The sequence below is a fragment of the Xiphias gladius genome, chromosome 15, assembly GCF_016859285.1.
Source record: "Xiphias gladius isolate SHS-SW01 ecotype Sanya breed wild chromosome 15, ASM1685928v1, whole genome shotgun sequence".
Taxonomy (NCBI): Eukaryota; Metazoa; Chordata; class Actinopteri; order Istiophoriformes; family Xiphiidae; genus Xiphias; species Xiphias gladius.
The window spans coordinates 12494028-12509634 of NC_053414.1; the positions used below are offsets into that span (position 1 = coordinate 12494028).

The following is a 15607-nucleotide window of genomic DNA, read 5'->3' on the forward strand; positions in this document are numbered from 1 at the left end:
ATTGATTATGACACTCAAGTCACAGATTTAAGCCACTATTTTGCTCACAAAAAAAATAAGTCTAAGTGGTTGCAAATATTCGGTCATCCATTAATGCCATATTAAGCTAAGCCCTGTCGGTTGATCCCTCAGGTGGACGCTGGGCTGACGTTCAACAAGAAGGACTTGGAGCACAGCTTCATATTTGACATCAAGACCATTGACCGTGTCTTCTACCTGGTGGCTGACACTGAAGACGAGATGAATAAGTGGGTTCGCTGCATCTGCGACATCTGTGGTTTTAACCCCACTGATGACGGTAAGGATTGCCCTTAGATAGTGAGCCGCACATCAGCGCTGAAATATTTTACATTTAGCCACTACGATAGCTATCAGCATTGTGTAGTGTGTCTAAATTCAAACCCAATTCACACAATTAAAAACAATTTAGTAATATATAGTAGCGACACTTGTCACTCTACAGTGTCCAGTGCATGGACACCACAGTGAAAACTGTTTTTTTTTTTTTTTTTTAATGCAGAAGAATTGATCTTCTCATGCACCAACAGTCTTCATTAAATACCTTCTATAATGTATGTACATAAATACATGAAAAGCTGAATTCCTGTGTAGCTGCTTTAAATCGGCGTATTTCATCACCAGCGGTAAGCAAAAATATCGCTAGAATTGAACAGGGCAATATTAGCTCACAGGCTAACTACTATACATTTGATTGGTCTCTCTTTTGACTGTTGTGCCTCTCACATATCTGCCTCTTTCTCTCACAAGGAGGTAGGTGAACTAGCTGAATGTGCCAGAGGACCTCTATTCAGTATAGTTCTCAGCTAAGGTCTAATGATCCATGTGTTGATCCATGTGTTGTGTTGAGGCTCACGTTACTCTTGTTCCCAGTACTGGATAATCAAAGCATTGTGCGCCTGTCGGTCTCACAGCCTCTTTTTCGTGTTTTCTCTCTTATCTGGTTCTCATTCTATCTCGTTTACATATTCTTGTTTCCCTTTATGTCTTTCTATCTTTGGGCCTAATCGCAAGCTGTGCTATTTGTATCCCTGTCCTCAATGGTTTCTCTCTCTCCTCATCTAAATTTGTAAGCATTTTAGTGTGATAAGAATTGGCAAAATAGTTGCACTAATATACTGCCTGGCATATCATGCCACTAAGATTCTTTTAGGACAAGAATATACTTTTTAAACCTGGCAACTGAGTCACTAATTATGCTGCTCCAAGGACGTCCTCTCCACAGTATTGTGACTATGCCTCCACCTCAAGTACATAGCTAGTGTTCCAGGGCAACCCCGATAACAACATTCATGGCACTTTTGCTCCAGAATTATTGAAACTAGCTGTTAAAAACCTGATGTGAAAAAGTAAGACTATTCAAGAAGAAACAAAATAATGTCCTTGGCTCTCCCTTTTGCGGCCGCTTACACTTCTCTGCATGTGAGACCCAATTCCTACTCTTCTGTTGTGTGTGGTCATGCTAGAGTGCTTCACAGCTGGGCAGATATTAGAGGAGAGAACATTAGGAGGGCTGGGGAACGAAGGCTCTGAGAGACAGTGTAGGAGGTATAGATGAGTATGAGCAGAGGGGATTTTCCCTTTTCCTGAGTGAATCAGCACTTAAACCTTCAACCAACAAATGGGAAAAAGGGAAGAAGATAGCAGAGAAGAGAGGAGCAAATGATGCATGAAAAGAGAGAAACTGACTTATAAAAGAAGAGAAAGAGAGGACCTTGCATTGGAAAGCAACCATGGCAGTTATAGAAGAGAGTGGGAGGAGAACTGTGCAAAAGGAGAAAAAAGTAGAAAGATGTAGAACGAAAGAATATATTTCACCCAGCATAGGCATTAGCCATCTTGGCTCAGAGTACAGTACAACAATCAGCTTGAGTAGAAAGGTTTGAAAAGGACTGATATCCGAAAACTCAAAGCAGAGACCTTGAGGTAATTCTGAGTGTTTGGGATTTTAAAGTCAAACACAGTATACAGACTGTTTACGATAAGTGAAGCTTTTAAGTAGGTTTCGTGTGTGTATGTCTTTGACGTGAAAAGGAAGATGAAAATACTTGCTCATAATGGCGTTTTTTCGTGTAAATTCATAGCAATGACTGAATTGAGATTAAACTTTATCAGCAGTCAGTGCCAATGTTATTTAAGGAATCTTGTGTCACATATATCACACATATCACACACATCACATCCCTCACCTCAAGCTGGACTGTATATTATATTTTAAAAAGGTTTTATTTCTCCCAGGAAATCTTCCCAAGTGAGGTTATAGTTTGCGGCTTGCCGGATCAGTTGTGAAGGGTTACCCTGTGTTGTAGCTGCAGGCTAACAGCTTTAATTTAGGGTGGAGTTAAATAAACAGAGTATAGAGAGCTGTTCCAAAGAGAGATCCGAAATCTCTCCTCGAGTAGTTGTTTCATCAGAGTAAGCCTACACACACAAACCCCTCAAGTTCGGACATTATAAAGATGTAAAGTTGATGTAGGGTCAGTCAAAATGCTGCTGGTGATTATAGACTGTTACATTGGAACTGGGTTGCTAGGAAACAGCTTGGGTCTAAGTTTACTCTGCCAGAGTTGACATTAGCAAACAGAGCTTACTGTTTACTTTCTGCCTAATATCATCAGTAACAATATCACCTGCACTGTCTCAATGGGGACTGGGGGTTCAGTAGGAGCCAAGAAGTTGGAACAGTACAAACACAAAAATACAACAATTTAGTTATAATCCAACTTCAGGATTATAGTAGGATCCACACAAAGGTAATAAATCCAATGTAAGAAGCCCGAAAATAAGAAATTAGTCTGGTAAAATGAGTCCACTGGATTTAATGAAATACATTCAGAAGAAGTCCATCTAAAACTAATAAAGGAAATGATGTTTTCAATTCAGATTATACAAGTCCAACTGGTGAATATCTAATTTCAATTTTACATAAAGTGAATATCTGACTGATAATCAAATGAGTGCTTTGTGCTGTCCTGATTAATTACTACAAACCCACTGTACAGTGTGTAAACCTGATCAGTCATTCACTGTCATCTGCTGATCTGAGTCTGAGGGATCGTGATGGTATTTCATTTATTGTGATCAACTTAGTCACCAGATTAGAGTGTAAACAATAACCTCACTCATTCATTATATGGCATTTGCTTTGCAAAATGGCACCTCTGCTTTTTACTCCTGAAGGTTAGTTTTTTTTTCTTTTCGTAAAAGTGTATTAATTTCGTCCGCTGTTAGCGGAGGTGATCATTAATTCAGTCGCGGTAACTCGCCTCCTCCATAGTCAGTTCTGGAGAACCCTGTATTGTATTTGACCTTCAGTGTTTTGGGGAACACATGGATAGATATACAAAAGATGACGAGACATAACGTAAACAGTCTTAGGAGAAGTTAATCCCAGTCTTCTCGTTTCTCTCCTCCAGAAGCAGCAAAAGCTGCTCACCAGTCAGCCATCGGAGGCCTGGTAGTGGATACCCCCCCACATCCAGCACTGGGTAATATTGTTGGTCCAGCAGCAGGAGTGCTATCCAGCGTGCCTCCTCCATACCAGCCAGTCAGTGTGCGACACCTGGACTCTCAGTCCAGTTCAGAGGAGCCTCAGGATTACCTGTGGCTAGTCAACTGTGAGAGTAAAAAGCCTGAACCCAATAGGTGAGTTTGTTTGTGTGAATGTATGTTTACAGTATATTGTATTTATGAGTCTCCATATTCACTGTTGGAGTGTTATACTGTGATGTAAGCTTCTCTCTGTACATTGTCTCAGCCCATTTATTCTTTTTGTACATTTCATTTGTACTGCCACTCTTGCCCTTGTCTCTGCTGTGTGGTGTGTGTAGCTCAGTGCAGCTTCACTCTCCATTGGAGGGAGACCAGGAGTATTTGCTCCTGGAGGAGTGTGAGAGCAAGACTCTTCCTCCACAGGCTACTCTGTGAGTGGCCAGCCATTTAGCTGGAACTGCCTGCTTGTGTGGAGTGCTACACATGTATATTAAAAAAAACAATACAGACCAACAGAGACACACAAACACGTCATACACTCTACTGTAGATTTACATGGCTTTGATAGATGATTATTAATGCTGAATAGAGATGCTTTAATCTACAGCAACTAGCCATTTTTCTAGATCAAAACTGACTGAGATGTACCTTACCTAACACTATACTGATTTTGTCACTGCTTGCATGTTTAGAAATTACCCAACAGCTACTGAGAACCTCAGTAGTCCACTTTCCCCAAAAAGAGATGCTTATATGGCAAGATTTGCCAAACATTAGTGATAAAAGGTGTCTGAATGTAACTTTAGTCTACTAACGACGGCTTGAAAACAGTGCTGTGCAGTTTTACCACAACTGTGTGGATTTCTTAACTTCTCTAAATCAACGTGTATTTTTTTTGTGGCTGTTTAATTCTCTGATGTATTATATGTGTTCTCTTCTCAGAGCCCATGCTGAGTGTTCCAAGTCTACCTCTTCAGAGACAGACCTGAATGACAACCTCCCCTCTCACCGCACGCCTACATCCTCCACCTCATCAGCTAAACACACCTCGCACAACGGATTCTTTCCACAGCACCCGGCCCCTGCCTCTGCCTCTTCCATCTACGACTCACCTCCATCACGTGGTGCCTCGCTGTCGACTGACAGCGGCCTTTACCACCTCCCTCGCAGCTATTCCCAGGACACTGTCCTGCTTCCCAAGTCAGCCTCCTCCCCTCCAGCCCATCCAGATAGTGGGGATGCCTCTGAGCTTTATGTCTTTAACACACCATCACGGAAGCCCTCAATGGAGACACAGATGCGCAACCTTTCCATCAGTTATGATATCCCACCTACACCTGGCGCAAACTGTACCTACCAGGTGCCCCGCACATTGTCATCGTCAACAGGGGTAGGAGGCTCAGAGGGTGCGGGTGATGTAGTTCCCCCTCCCAGACCACCCAAGCCTTCGCTCAGTTCCACTTCAGGACCCCCACCACCCCCAGCTGAGCGCTCACCTACGGACACCTATTGTGTGCCCCGCTCAGCCTCAGAGACGGATGGGAACTACTGTGTGCCAACCAGTGCTGGGAATAAGGCATTACGCAGCAACACTATTGGCACTGTGGACTGTTTGCGCCTCCGCAAAGGTTCGTGTTTGGAAATTTTGTTTTTCTTTTTTGCTGTTGGAGTAGAGATTTCCTGTACATTGAAAACTAGTATGTAATAAGAAAATATGCTTTATGATCCTGAAATATAAAAATCTAAATATGGTGTGGTGTAGGACACATTAAAAAAAAAACACACTTTCCTCTATAAAATTCTGACCTTTATGTGTAGTGCTATTTTTCATCATCTAGACACATTATAAACAGCCATATGAGGGTTTTGCACAGCTTTTATGTTGGCATTCAGTACCCTTTTCACTTTCTTTTGATGGATGACAAGAGACATCACCGAAGCTCTTGGCATGTTTTCTTCCAGCTGCAGTCCCTGTTTTCACCTTTAGTCTTCTGTTCTGTCCACAATCCATTCAAATCGTCAAAAGCTTATCAGACCTGAACAGTCAGTTTTCTGCAGATTCTTTCAGGGTCTCAATGATTAAGGAACTTGATGATGGTTTTTGCAGCAATAACAATCATTCACAGATCAGCCACAACATTAAATCCAATTACAAGTTTGATTGTTGTGGCTGATTGGTGTATATTGGTTAAAATACTCAGTCATAAAATTTAAAAGCAAGCAAGATACATTATCATCTCCATATGTCCTCACTTACCACAGATATCTTTGGCTAATATTCAGTAGTACCTTTCTTGTTGTGCACATACTGTACTATACCGTGACTAACCTTTGGAGCATTGGTGCTGTCCTCTACCCATATTGCTAAATCTGACAACACAAGACACATTCATGTGATGTTTAAAACATTGTATTATCTATTAAAGTAGGTGTTCAGTCCATATCACATAACGTCAATTTCTGTGCACCATCATCACATACTACGTATCTAATCAGGAGAAGATTCTACTAAAATCTGACAAATCAGAGAATGAGAAGCTTTTGTGAATAGACAAGAGAGGCGTTTTATTATAATAGTTGAGTAAAATTAGAAAATAAGTAGTTCTAATAATGAAAGTTTACCTTAACAGCAAACATTTTAAATCAATGCACAACATCTTTTGTAGAAAGGCTAAAAATAAATAGAACACAACTTTCTGACAGGACGAGAGAGACTTTTGGAGTAAAGATGGACACAAAATAGTATATTCTTCCACTTACTCCTCCCTCTTGTGGTGATAAATGTCATTACAAAAGGTTTAGGCGCCAGATAATGTTTACTAGAACCAATAGTTTTAACTCTTTGCTGAAACTCAGTAGTCAGTCTTACCTGTGCTAAACACATTTGAAAGCTGTCAAACTAGCAGTCATTGGACAAATAGTGAATATCCCAGGTTCATCTGATGACCATGAGACTGGGTCTAACGATTGATCTCTACTCTGCAGCTTGATGACAGATGAACAGACCAGGCTGTAAGGGGAACCAAATGAAAATACACTGTAAAGAACCACTGAACAAAAATTAAGCCGGCATAAGTTAATTATTTGTGCTGTAAAATGCATGGGATTTCACCTAACCCATTTGAAACACATTTTTATTGATTTATTTGATTGCAATCAAGGTATTTCACAAAAATGCCATCTTTCATATTAATTATTCGTAGTTGTGGTCTTACCCCACTTAGTCTTCCTCAGCTGACACTCATTTGCTGTACAAGCTTTTCCTAGCACTGCGGCGGTTTTTGAGGCTGAAAATGAAATGCATTAGCAACTGCATCAGTGCATAATGAGAATGCAAAAAATAATAATAATATACCTCACAGGAGAGACCTCACATAGAGTTGCAGAGCTCTGTCCCACTGAATAAATGAATCTTTGCAGAGTCATGACATCACATATTTGAATTAGGCTTCCACTTTGTAAATCATTAGGATTATGTTATGGCATAGAATGGCTTGAAATTAAGGCATTTAGCTCTGGTATGGAAAGTCTGGTGTAATATTAGATGTTTTGTTCTACAGATAAAACAAAGAAATGCTGAACAACTATTACTACCTCTATTTATCCCATTAACTTCCAGTATATATTGCAGTAATTTGTATATGTGGTAATTTGATACGTTTTTTGCAGATTTTGGATCCCAGGACTGCTATGACATTCCTAGATCATTCCCCTCTGACAAAAGCTGCTCGTTTGACTTCAATGAAAGTTTCAACAGCTACTTCGTAAGTGATAAACTCATAATACTGTTGATTCCTGTTATGCATTTAAGAAAAGGCAGACATCTTAAAGGGAAACATTCATGTTGTGATTGTCGATCTTGAATATCAGTCTTTTATATTAGAGACAAGACATTTTCAAATGCACCCAATATTGAATGAGAAAATAATTTTTTTTCTGTGTACAGCAAAGACTTTTCTGCAATACCCTGCTGTCCCTTATAAAGGTCGTTTATACTTCTGCATAGGATCGATGCAGAGCCTTCGCTAGCAGCCTATGCTGCTGTTAGAATTTTTACTTGTGCGCTGGTGTGTCTACTTTGCACTGCCATTACAGCGCCACTGTGTTGAGTTTCTTTGTGCATTTCAAACAATGGCGACTGAAACTGAGCGGATCATGTTGGAGTTGGAGCTCATAAATGTTGATCAACAGTTACCTTTATTGAAATTACTGCAATGCAGAATAGAGAGATGATATCGAAGGAGATGGTGTTAATGACCACTGAACCAGTTGAGGCAGAAGGAGGAGGTGAATTTTCTGTGCAGGCCCGGCCACGGAGAGACATGAATGAGCGGTCCAATCACAGTTGTTGCCGTCTGCGTCTCTGTGAAGTGTAGTTACATTTCGAGGGAGGTGCACATCAGGCTCTGGTGCAGGGTACGCACCTACGCTGCACCTACGCTGCACCTACACTGTACTTACACTGTACCTATGCTGTACCTGTGGCGTTGATTCTATGCAGAGGTATAAACTGGCCTTAAGGCTGCATTCCTATCCTTGCTCGTCATGGAGCAAAGACAGAAAAAAAATCCAGTGTTGGCAGGGGATGCCTAATATATTAATGGTATTGTGTGCTCAATTTCCCTTCCAGGGAATAAAAAAGCATAGGTCAACTGTTACTTTTAACATTTGTGCACAGGCACACTATTGTATACATTCCTGAAATGCAAAGTCAAATCAGTGACTACAGTCTTGTGAGATAGAGAAGAGTCCAATGAAACAATGTAACTATGTACTGGCCACATTAGCGTCAAGGCTAATGATAGAAACATAAAATGACATTAGTTCACTTTATTGTGGATAGTAGAAAACATATAGGATGATGGACATACCAGATACAGCAGTTTTTTTTATTACACTGCTTGATATAGACAAAGATTAAAGAATACTTTATTACACTCAGCTACTCTCATGATTATTTCAATTTATTTGTTGGATTCTGTTGAGCTTATTTGCTCAGGAGAATGTGAAATTCAGCTAAGTCTCTTGTTTTTGCTAGCAGTTTTGCTTCCTGTTATTCCTACTGCTCCTGAGCATCTAACAGCAACATCTCAGTTTTTTGGTGGTGTGATATATGCTGGCCACTATCAAAAACCCCCTATTTGTATGTTATTGTATTGTTAGTTTCTTTTAGTTCATCCTTTATTGATTCGCTGTCGCCACATCATTTTATTTTTCCGCTTTAGAGGCAGCCTTACACATGTTGTGTCTCTTTTTGTTTGTGAACATGTATGTATGCCTCATCACCCATAGAAAAACAAAGGAATGATGCCAGTGGGTAGCCAGTCCACGGAGGAGGTAGACCAGAACTATGTACCCATGAGTGCCAACTCCCCATCACATCATCACTCAGGCAGTTTGTCAGAGCCAATGCACGAACCAAACTATGTGCCCATGACTCCGAGCACCATGGAGTTCTCCTCTCTGGGAAAGCAGGTCCCCCCGCCCGCCCACATGGGATTCCGCTCAAGTCCCAAGACCCCTCCGCGTAGGCCAATGCTCAGTGACTGCCAGCCCCCACCTGTGGACAGAAATCTCAAACCTGATCGCAAAGGTGAGCGGATAATAGGCTCGCATGCATGTGTGGCTGTGACTTGCTTTGTAAATGTTCTGCAGACTTATTATGTTGGTGCTGCGGGTTCGATGTGTGCTGAAGTCTATTCTTGCATTTAACTTGCTTCAGTATGCTCAGTATTCACTAATGCAACAACTGTCCGTGCTCTGTCTTACACTCAGCTGCTATCCTCACAGTGCTGGCTCATGGTCCATAAAGCCATAATTTCAAACAACTGTCAAAACAGTGTCTTTCTTTATCATACTTTAGTTGCCATTATTAATGTGGAAAAAGGTTCTCTCTCATTTTGTCTCCCTTGGTTTGTGTGATGTATTAAATACCACCATCTTCCTCTGCGCCTGTCCTTGAACAGCGTATTTCACCTTTTGATGAATTAGTTTAGTGACTGCTACATCTTCTTACATCCAACACTGTTAGCTTCTTGTCAAAAACACTTTTGTGCCAAGCTCAAGAGGCCCTGTACACCATTTTGGAGGGGGCTGGTCCCTGTGCCATGGAGAGACCGAAGCTCGGAGTGGTCACCTCCGTCCCCTTTGTTCCCTTCATCTGAATGGAGCTCTTTGATGAAAGACCTAATAGCAAAGGGAATTACAATCTGGGCAGATTGAAAGGCTGAGTAATGGGCAACGAGAGAAAGAGAGTTGAAGAATGACAAGGAGACAGAGAGTAATCACAAAGTTAAACAAAAGCTGGGGCTGTTATTGTCAGTAAGGATAATAGAACATGTTATGGAGTTTTACATCTCCCAGTGGGGAATCCTCCCATGCATGACATGAGGTCTTTTTTTCTGTGACCTTTGAGCCAGTCAACTCCAGATTTGCCGTGCATTATCACTGGACTATCATGACTAAAAGTTATAAAAAGATTTTTATTACTCCAAATCATCTGACTGCTCTACGACAGGCCGACCATTTACAGGGCATTGGTCATGTTTCAAAAAAAGAGCCATAGCTCAGATTCTTCAGTACTCATAAAACTTTCATGCACACTCAATCTGGAAAGTTTGTGATTATTTTGGCACAGGGGACACTACAGCAGAGGTTTCAAGTCGAAAAGTCTGTATGTTAAATTATTTGTGGTATGTGGTGTATTGGACAGTTATCACAAAATTTCATGAATTTAAGATTAGCATTATTGTGTATGCTCAGTCTTGTTGCATCTTTAAAACTTCAGCCCTTAAAAAAAAATAGAATTTTTGGTACAGTATATGGGAGAGATACCACTGTATTTCAGATTTAGGGCTACAGTTCTTGACCTACTGGATGTAGAATAGAAGTTTGTGTTCCATCATTTCCAAAAGTATGAGGGTAAAAAATACTGCCTATTTGTAATTTTGGCCCTGTCATTTTTAGCTGTTCTCGCTATCATTTGTTCTTTCTCCGTCATATTTTCCTGATTTTCCCTTTACTTTGTTCACTTTAAAAATAATCTAAAATAGCATCTTATTTGACTGTTGTTGGAACATCTGCAAACACTCGCGTTAATCTTTTGATTCTGATGGCATCATATTGATGTATTTTTATGCTATTTAAAGCCCTTTTGCAATTGATGATTTGAAAGGTGCTGTATGATATTATTATAGCATAGATTCTGCCCTCAATCCCATTGCCCCTGGCAACAAATGTAGTTTGCTTGGGTACTTGGCTCTTGGATTTAAGATACTTTGATCTGCTTTTAGCTGCATTTTTTATTAGAAATAGCACCTAAACCAGCATAGAGCACAGTGAGTTCAGAATATGAAGTATGATAATCAGACTGGAATTTAAGATTACTATACATTAATGAGTAACATCAATATTCAAAAGCATTTATATGAGGTATTTATTCTGATATGTTACATTTGAAGCGGAGAGTATGGATGAATATGTTTTTAGAAATAAGTAGAATACTACATGCGCATTTGATTTCTCCTTGGATATTGTTAATTTCTTTATTTACCGTGAGCCATGCAAAATACATCTGTACTATGGACTAAATGTACTCACTACCAACTAAAGTATATTCATATATTGTGCACTTCTTTCTTTGCTTATCTCGGCCGTATACGTTGTTAAACTGTGGTCAAGGCCAGCCAACGGCTTTCATTTTATTAACACTATTTGTGATTCCATTGAAATTAATTAATTAATGTTGTAATCAGTAATGTAAAAGGAGCTATGTGCCTAATCAGCAAGTTACGCTGTTCTTCAGATTTGTTTGTGCTCTTCTTAACATCACATGATTTCTCAGTATACTCTCAATACACTGCTCATCGTGCATGCACAGCTGTGATGTCAGTCTTTGTGTGGGAAGCCGTGGTGCATGGAGTGAGGTGCATGTTGGGCATTATGGGTCTGCTGTTGTCATGACAATCATCCTCTTGATAACTCTGCTGCACAAAAAGGTGATTGGGTGTACTTGAGGGTGTAGTTTTGTTGTTCAGCAAAGTCTCATCTTTTGCTTTGCATGGCAGAATAGTTCTTATAGTAGGGCTTAACTGTTGTGATTACCAGAAATTTTATAATAAGCAAAGTCTTCTTTCACCAATCAGGTCAGAGTCCTAAAATAATAAGAGCAAAAGGTGTCGGTTTAGAGCGAACCGACTCTCAAACCATAGGTGAATTCCCAAGGGGACGACGCAAGGGTAGGTACTCCACACTGAAATGCCATCGTGTATCTGAAAACTTTCCATTCTTTGACCTGTCCAAACTCTACTTTGTTTTGACTCTTTGCATGTTAGTAAGTAGTGTACTGTCGGATTTCTCTTGTTTCTCAGGCCTGTTGGTTCTATAAGAGATTATTTGTGTGCACACCAGAATCAGTGAAAATGTACCTTAATATTTACTTCCTGTGAAGCGCACATCCATCCAGAGGTACCCAAATAGGTTTAAAAAATATTAAATGGAGTCGTAATGTTCTAAATCCTTGTCGGGATGGATGGGTGTGCACCTCACGCATGGTGGATTGCACTTGTTACAGTTTTAGAGCTCGTGAACATACATTTAAAACTTAACTGTTACTACCACCTTACCTAAATATCCCCTCACTCTGATGTTACTTCTTGTATGCAGTCAACCAAATAAGTTACTAACATTTCTCTTCCCAAACATTTCTTTTTATGTTTTACGTTTGCAGTATAACATATTGTGCTTCCGAAACGCACGTTTAGATGTAGCAGCCACAACAGGATTATGGTCATAAAAACAGTCACATGGGGTCTGGAAAGTAGTAGATAGCTCTTCAGCAGGAAATTGAACAGTGATTTCATCACATAAATGACCATATCCACTCTCCTGCTTGTGTGCATACAGCATGTACTGGCAGTGGCTATGTTCTGCATAAAGTGTGTAGTTTTACAATTTTTTTAGTCCAACTTCTGTGACTGAAGCCATAGGTAAAGACCATTTATGGTGAACATCTATTACGACTTGCTCTGCAGTGATAACGCGAGGTCTTATAGTGCACACAAATTTGAATAACATAAATAATGACACTAGAAAGAGTTGCGCTACAAATGGCATTTTACAACTTGGATTTTCTCACAGATTTTTGTATTGTTGGTAGTTTTGTAGATACAATTTTCAGCCATTTGTAATTGTTCAAAATAAGTACTGATAAATTCAATTTTTGTTTTTCAAAGTAAAAGTGGAAAATAATGATGTTGATTACATGTAAATTCATCATGCAGTCATCTGTTCCAGTTTGATCTGAAATTATTTTATGATATGCAACATGATATTATGAACACAGGTTAATTAACAATATATACGTTTTTGTTGTTTACCGTTGCCATCCTTACATACGGTACATGTATCTTAAGTATGTGTCTTAAGCAGTGACTGACTATGTGTACCTTGCTTCAGGAAAACCCGCTCCACTGGAGATCAAACCACTGCCAGAATGGGAGGAGCCCTGTACGCCTGTCCGCTCGCCTGTCACACGCTCATTCGCTCGGGAGTAAGTATCTAAAATGTTCTGCAGGATTTTTCGTAAATTTACATTTTGCTAACAACTAAGGGCATGTTCACACTACTCTGCTTTACCATGAGCCTTATTTTTTTTATTTTTAGTTTAAAGTCAAGTGGTGAGGCTGTCTCAAAGGAGGCACTGTGCCTCAATTCTTATCAGGAAGATTTGATGGCTTCTTCAAAGTTGAGAAAAATGTTGCTTCTCAGAGAAACACAGGGCATGGGACAATGTAAATAAATTGCTGCACTTCATGCTGATGCTTCTGAGATGCTACACATCTCAAAATGCAATTGAGGTTTTCTTCTCTTTAGTGGGCCAATTTTCTTTTAGTGTGAACATGCCTTTTTGTAGTGGATACAGTTAACTAAAGAAGTAGGCACTAACAATTCATGCATTATTGTCGTTACTTTGTGACCCAAGTAGCACTGCACATACGAACAGACCTGGGATCTGCCTCAGAGCTACATTATACTGAATGCAGTTTGTTGGCTTATCTGGGATGAGGTCTATTTCTGTGCTTAGTGCTGCAGGGACTCTTTTGGCTGCAGTGGTTTATAGCTGTGGCTGTTATGTCTGTATTATATTTTGTGCTCACCAGAGACTGTATTTGCCTGGAAGTCGGTGTGTAAACATTGTGAATGCTGCTCAGTCTCTCTAGGTTTCCAATGCCAGCGAGACCCCCGTCAGTGCATAGCATGGCCTCCAGCACTGACTCCGAGGACTGTGAAGAGAATTATGTACCCATGGTCTCTAATATGTCCACAGATGAACCAGTATGTAACACATAACTATCCTCTGATAAGAAGTTGCTTGATTATTTTTTTTTCTTTACTTCTCAAATCTCAGATAATCAAAGCTACAGAAAAAAATGTGATAAAAGTCTAATTTGATTTTTATTGTGGAGTGTTTTTCGTTTTGTGGTATCTTGAATCCATGTTGCTCGTAGTCGTATGAAATCACAGACAGTCTTCACAACAGATACACCATAAATACAGAAGAAGCAGATTTTGTATGTGGCAGACAGAAGTTTTTAGGGTTGAACACAATGAAACCTAGAATGTTAAGCTGTAATTGTTGTACAGAAAGTATTAGAAAAATCCCATTTCCAGTCCTTGCTCCTCTCCCTAAGTCACACGTTAGTCTGGAAAAAATTACTGGTTGCTGCAGATGGACTCCTCGCCACTTTAACTCCTTTCTTTGCAGCCTCCTCTTGTCGTGCTGTTCTGTTTTCTTTATCCTCTGTTTTTGTTCATTTGCTTTTCAGGTATTGTGTTCTTTAAGGAATGCTTGTTTTTGTCAAATCAGTACCCTTACTGTAGTTCAAAAGATCCATTTTGTTAATTGTGCAGTGCTTGAAATGGAATCAAGTTGAGGTTTATTCTAGTCATTCAGTAATGCTGCTGAAACAGGTACAATTGACTTGTACAGTTACAGCCACTTTCATTTCTGCAGAATAATACTGGGTACATCAGCTATACACTGATGGGATAACATTTCTGTCAACGGGGATACTTTCTCTTACAGTCTGGGTATTAGATGTTCCATTTTCCTATTTTTCTTGCTGTAACAGTTTGTTTACATTTTTCCAACATTTGCTTTAATATTGTCTGCTGACTTCGTGTTCTTTCTTCACTCATGTTAGTTTCTTTCTCCCTAGTTCCTCATTTCTCTGACTTCACCAGGTTCTGGCTTCATCCATTTTCTTTTTCCTGCATTTTGTTCTTGACCATCTGCTGTACTCTCTTTTTTTTTTTTCCCCTTTGCGACTACTTCCTTCTTACTGTGTGTAGAGAGGAGTCCTTCTACTGCACAGTCCCCATCACCCCTGTAAAGAGGGAGGTGGAGGAACTTGACACCATAGAGGAGGTGAGCAGGGTTGCCAGGTTAGACATGCATGGCCTGCCCTGTCAGAACACCAGAGGTCACCAGTTCAGGTGTTATCATTAGATGAGAAATTCAGCAAGTACATAGAACAGACCTTGCAGTGCTGCTATCAGCCCCCAACACCAACTACAAACTGTGGCTTGGATACACAGTTTGCAGTGATTTTTAGATGTAATATACCATCACTATCCTTACAATTAGTATGTTCTAGTTTTGTCACCATTCTAGTTCTATTAATTCCACCCCACATGTAGTTTGAAATTAACACTGCGTATAGGTCCAAAAATGTACCTTAGTGTTGTCACAATACCAGAATTTTGACTTTTTCTACTTAAGGTCTTTATCCTTAAATTAAATCTAATTTTAAGATGTAATGATAAGATGACAGAAAAACACCACCCCTTTATTCAATATAAAAATATGGAAAATACCATAAAATATCAAACTAACACAATTATTCAGCTCTGCAATCTGATGAAGTACCAAAACCCTTTAAAGAATTCAAAAGGCACTATGTAATAACCTTTTGCAAAGTTATTTGTTTTTCATTGGACAGCTTTGAGGCAGCTGGAGTTTTGGTATGATGTTTGCTGCCCATTTTTGTTGTCTTTATTTGCAAAGTGGTGCATCCATTAGTGAACAAACCTTGCT

At 39.8% G+C, this 15607-nt stretch overlaps 1 protein-coding gene across 5 annotated transcripts in view; it reads left to right on the top strand.

Annotated features, from left to right (window-relative positions):
* gab1 (GRB2-associated binding protein 1) overlaps positions 1-15607 on the top strand; it is a 54117-nt gene that overhangs the window by 35947 nt on the left and 2563 nt on the right. Inside the window, exons 4-12 of one of the 5 annotated variants that reach the window (XM_040145908.1) lie at positions 133-298; positions 3435-3663; positions 3849-3941; positions 4453-5138; positions 7180-7274; positions 8803-9103; positions 11655-11747; positions 12967-13060; positions 13722-13845. In XM_040145908.1, coding sequence (XP_040001842.1) covers positions 133-298; positions 3435-3663; positions 3849-3941; positions 4453-5138; positions 7180-7274; positions 8803-9103; positions 11655-11747; positions 12967-13060; positions 13722-13845 — 1881 coding nt within the window. Of the gene's footprint in view, positions 1-132; positions 299-3434; positions 3664-3848; positions 3942-4452; positions 5139-7179; positions 7275-8802; positions 9104-11654; positions 11748-12966; positions 13061-13721; positions 13846-14862; positions 14939-15607 lie in introns of all 5 variants that reach the window. The other 4 variants (XM_040145909.1, XM_040145911.1, XM_040145910.1 and 1 more) reach the window with 4 other exon arrangements.